The sequence below is a fragment of the Humulus lupulus genome, chromosome 8, assembly GCF_963169125.1.
Source record: "Humulus lupulus chromosome 8, drHumLupu1.1, whole genome shotgun sequence".
In the NCBI taxonomy this organism is placed as follows: Eukaryota; Viridiplantae; Streptophyta; class Magnoliopsida; order Rosales; family Cannabaceae; genus Humulus; species Humulus lupulus.
Genome location: NC_084800.1, coordinates 98,770,463 through 98,776,071, shown reverse-complemented (window position 1 = coordinate 98,776,071; position 5,609 = coordinate 98,770,463). Strand labels below are relative to the sequence as shown.

Sequence of the window (5,609 nt, the reverse complement as noted above, 5' to 3'; positions counted from 1 at the left end):
AAATAATGTATAAGATTCATGCATTTAATCAAACAATGTAATTTAATTAATAGAAATTTGATCAAATATTCTCACGCACAATCAAACACAGGCTACACGTTTCCAGATAATCTTATCATCCTCTTTAATATTCTCATCAATCAAATAATTTTGAATTTCTTATACCAAACACTCCTGAGTATTGTGAGGTATTTCTAACAAACTATGAAGTGCCACCTCATGTGGTATTGGACACCTTAATGTGCTAAATAGCAACACTCTAATTATCGTGTTGGCGGGATGTATTTTGCATAATATTCTCATGGGTATCGATCTTAATGAAAGTTTTATTGCAATTGATAGACACTTGATCAAGTAAACATACAATCAATTGTTATCATATCCACTTTAACAGATAAATGTAGAGCGAGAAATGTTAAGAAGAGATAGTTGCTGCTATGTGGAGAGATTATAATTTAAATAATTAATGATGCAATTTAATTAATTACTTTAGAGATGCTTTAATATTAATATTAAATTGAAAATAAAAAAGAATATTTGAGATTTAATATATTTTTAATCTAATTTAAGATTTTTAAGTGAAAAAATATTTATTATTTTACAAATAATTTGTTTGAGAAAAAAAAATCTAAAGAAATTATATAAATTTAACTTGTTTTATTTTATAAAGAATTCATTTTCCCCTCTCTAATTTTATCAAAAAACCAAACAAGAGAAAAAAAGTTAGGAGGCCATACCTTTTCCTTTCTTTACCAAATATAAAAATAGTTTTTTATTTATTTTATTTTACACACTTTTTCTTTTAGCTTTTTATTTCCTCCAAAATCCAATGTCCAAAAACAAGTCCTTTAATAAAAAGAAGAAGAAAAGAAAAGCGAATAGCTTATATTATACAATAGTATGTGTAATCCGGCCCAGCAACTACAACTTTTCCAGATTAAGCCTAAACCAAACATTTTCATACCTGTAAACCCAAAGGAGATGTGTCAAAGGGCTTGGCTTTGAGCCGATCAATCTGAATGTAGCCCTCGTCTTCAGTCAACTCCTTCTTGTAAATGTACTTACTTGAAGCCCAAATAAAGGCCCCAATGTTGAGTATTGATATTACCAAGAGGAAGCCATAGTATAAATCCAAGTGACAGTTATTCAAGTTATCTCCAATCCAACTGGTTGCCCCCTTGCTGCCTGTGATCTTGTCAACCATTGTCACAAGCAGACTATTCAAGAAATTCCCAACTCCAATCCCACTAGTAAAAAATGTTGTACCAAGGCTTTGCATATCTTCAGGGGACTGATCATAGAAGAACTCTAATAATCCAATGGCATTGAACACATCAGCTATTCCTAGAAGAATATACTGAGGTAGAAGCCAAAATATGCTCATGGGGACAACTTCTTTAGGCCCTGTAATGTGATGTACTCTTATCACATGCATTCTCCGGACCTCAACTGCATAAGCTATGCCGATGGCGGCCACTTGGATCACAAATCCGATTCCAAGGCGTTGGAGGAGTGTGATTCCTCTCGGGTTGCCAGTTTTCTTGCGCATGAATGGCACGAAGTAGCGGTCGTACATTGGCACGGAGAGGAGCATGGAGAGGGTAACAAAGCTCCCAAGTGAGGCTGCTGGGATGCTGAACCTTGAGTTTACGCGTCTGTCTAAAGTGGTGCCTTGTTTGACAAAGAGAGTGTTGATTTGGGCCCAAATGGTGTTTGGAACTAAGGTCACAAGCCATATCAAGATCATCCCAAGAACGAGTTTGACTGCTTCTACTCGAGTTACAGTACATGGCGGCCTTGAGTTGTCTGCAGTGCCCTCCTTTATTGCAGCCTTGTCCAAGAACCTGAAATTAATTAATGAAACAGTTTAATTAACCTTCATAGAATTAGTCAAACGTCAATTTGTTCTATCCCTGTCCTTGACAGAGCTATTTACAATAAGCTAACTTCTGCAGAGATTGGGTATTGATTTTCCTGAATACTGAAGTTTGTTCATTCAAAACTAGTGACATAGTGTAGGTTGCCCACTAACCATACATAGTGTTTGATATGCAATTTTTTTTTGGATCAGAAACAGTGGTGGGGTAGGAATGTCAGGTCATCTATGGTGATACTCCTTTATCAGCAACTTGGCTATAAAAAGATTCCCAACACTTATTAAAGATGCAAACAGGGGAGAACAGTGAACAGTGCACATGGAAATTTTTTATTGGAGTAAGTGGCTATCTACTGAACCTGATGTGGTCCTTAGACACCCCCACCTTTGCCTTTTGCATAGTAGGTTTCCTAGTTATACACATGAGGAAAGGCTACCAATTCTATTACTAGACGAATCTTTCTAAATTGATTATTTCTTTTTGGAATATTCTATGCCATATGGAAAGCCATCATTTCTTGGCACCAAATATTACCAACATCCGTACAAATCCTAACTACAACAAAACGTACTTTTACACTAATACCACCCAGTTTTGTAAAATAATTTGCACATTTCTCATTAGAAATACTACTATTATACTTGTAATTCAGCATTGTCATCCATACCTTGTATGGTTTATTAACTTAATACTACTCAACGTTTATTAAGCAATGTTTTTCTAATACGCAAGCTGCATTGAAACAACAATGATTTAAAGCAGAAGTATTTGTATAGGTAAGAGGTTACCTGAACATTAGGGTGTGATGAATTTTTCTTTTTCCGCTATTCGTGTAATTCTGCATCTCATACTCATGAAGATCAGAAGGGTTGTCAGGGAGCTGAAGCTTTCTATTTTTGAAGGCAGTAACTGGGACATGAATTAGGTCTTTAGCTGGGCTTTTAGATTTCCTAACTTTGTGCCTGTAAATTGGGGTCCCTAGGTAGAAGATAAATAAAGACAATAGGATACCAACTGTGGGAATCCCATATCCTAAACCCCATCCCAAGTTCTCTTGAATGTAAACAAGTCCCAGAGTGGCAATTAGAGCACCCAAGAAGGAGCTGAACATCCACCAGTTGAAAAATGAGACCTTCAGCTTCTTCTCATGAGGATCAAAGTCATCAAACTGGTCTGCTCCAAAGGTTGATATGTTGGGCTTAGTTCCACCTGCTCCAATTGCTATGGTGTAGAGAGCAATATAGAAAAATGCTATTTGTGATTCAGAGGCCTTGCTACAGATCCCATTGGTACAAGTTGGTTTTAAGGTTTTGAGTGAAACTGCTAACGTCAAAAGCATCATTCCCTGTTGAGAAGTACACTGGGTTTAAGTTTTCGTGCTTCATAATATATACATACTTATATACATAAACAAGTTCGTATACATTAATTTGGGAAAAAGAAAAACAGAGAAGAGAATGGTTGTAACCTTTGACCATTAATGGAAAAATGAAACATATATCTACCAACCATTGTGCATAGTGCATGTGGGACACATCACATGGTAGAGACTAAAACCATACAAGTCTAATGATCTGGTTCAAGAATCAGTAATTACATACTGATGATTTCCATTATACTTTATTTCAAGAATTTTGCTTCATGATTCTCGATAATTAGTGTTTTTGTTGATGAATACAAAATTCAGTGTCATTTTCGAATCAGTTGAAGTTCATTTTCTATTAGTGTGAGCATTAAAACAGAATACACTCTTCTTATTTACTGCAATATGGACAGCATAACTACTATATATGTCTGTATATGTGCATATGCACACATATGCAAGATTATTAAATAGCACTAAAAAGCATTAGTTTTTCACTCGTGCAGATAGCCAGACAGCAAATTATTAAACATTCTTTTTTCTTTTTATTCATCAAACCATTCAACCACTAATTGGTCCCACAGGCAAAATTTAATACTATCTATTGGTGGTTCAGGTTTTAGTAGTCAGAACAATATAACTTTGTCCACAGGTGGTGAAGTGAGCTTGGAAGATAGAGATTTAGTGGCTGTAATGATCTTAATTATCAGTACTTGGAATATTCTGTCCATATAATTAAGTTAAAGACCAAGATAAAAGTAAAAAAAAATTAAAGCAGACCTTATCTCAAGATTAAAATAATATATTAATTGAAGATGACAAGAAAGATTAGTTAGTGGATGTATAATAATTTTACCATGACATAAAAGAGTGATGACACAGTGAATGTCCAGAACCGACCAATGTAGGAATCTGCTATGTAAGCTCCAAGTATTGGTGTCATCCACACAGCACCTGACCAATTATTCACATTCCTCACCGAAGATACTGTGTCTTCATGGAGCTGTGTTGTTAAGTAATTCACCAAATTTGAAGCCACCCCATAAAAGGCCATCCTCTCAAATGCTTCATAGCCTACAGAATAGAAGAAAACCAGTCTCAGTTGATTCCATTTTCTATACTGATAAGCAAAAATCTCAGATGGATTACTGTTATATCAATTAATCCTCATGGGGAGTTATGTTTAAGGTCTACCATATTGGTTTGAGAGCTAGAAACTTACATGACCACTTTCAACAAATATGTTATGAACAATATTTAAAAGGACCAAACTCGACAGAAAGTCAGCAGCTTAATTTTCTTGCTTTTCCTACCAAACTATCTAACTATGAGGAAGAGTATAAACATATCTTTATAATATATATTTATATGAGGATATATGTGATGAATGCTTACCAACAAGGAAAGCACAAGCTTTCCATTTCCCAGTCTTAGAAGCAAGAACAGGGCGTCCTCGTAGATCAACAGTACCATCTTGAGTATACCCTTTGGCTTCCATGAGGGATTTTTCTGTGAATCTATAGAAAATAACTAGATATGAATGAGCTAGCAAGCTACATATGCTTCTTCTTCTCAGTGATACGAAGTAGTGGTCATATATCTCTCTCTATATATACAATATGTGTTGTATATGTGGCCAAAAGATAAGCAGAACTCTCTTACTATGCTTGAAAAGGAAAGAGTCAAAAAGACGGTGGAAATATTATTGGCAAGATTGATTAGTCAATTCATTGAATATACCAATCGGAGACCTTAATGTATTAGCTTATTGCTAAGCTTATAAAAAATAAAATAAAATAGAAGGTTTAGAAAAAATAACAATCTTAAACCAACGCTAGACCAAGTAAAAGAAAAGAGTGATTATATAATCAGGAAAATTATACGATAGGGACATGTATTTTGTTCTCATTAGTATTGGGGTGTGTTTCTGTTTTTATTGCTTAAAAAAATTATAACTAATTTTTTTATATAACTGTGTACCCTATAATTATTCTAGGGATTCCACTAATTTTTAAAATTTATAAATAATTTAAAATATTGAAAAATTTTCAAAATAATTTATTTCAGGAGCTATAAACACAGGCTTGAAAATCACTTGCTTTTGTATTTACGATATATAAATATATTACAATTTAATTTTTTTTATATGACCTTGATAGTGTAGTTATTTAAAATTCTCACATATTTTTTTTCAAAAAATCTAAATAATTTATAATACTGAAAATAAGAAATATTATAGTGTTTGAAATAAGTAATTTTAAATTTTATTTTCCATATCTTAAATTATTTAGAAGTTTTTAAATCTCATAAAAATTGCTAAATAGTTATGTTGTGTATTGCCATATAAAAAAAATAGAATATAATTTTTT

General features: G+C 33.4%; 1 protein-coding gene across 1 annotated transcript; it reads right to left on the bottom strand.

Moving 5' to 3' along the window:
- Positions 1–832: 832 nt before the first annotated feature.
- On the bottom strand, positions 833–4,834 carry LOC133798213 (protein NRT1/ PTR FAMILY 5.1). Its single transcript, XM_062236432.1, has 4 exons — positions 4,636–4,834; positions 4,097–4,314; positions 2,666–3,222; positions 833–1,844 (listed from the first exon to the last, which is right to left on the bottom strand). Exons 1-4 carry the CDS (start codon positions 4,736–4,738, stop codon positions 959–961), a joined length of 1,764 nt encoding a protein of 587 aa, XP_062092416.1. The 5' UTR covers positions 4,739–4,834; the 3' UTR covers positions 833–958.
- Between the last annotated feature and the right edge of the window lie 775 nt (positions 4,835–5,609).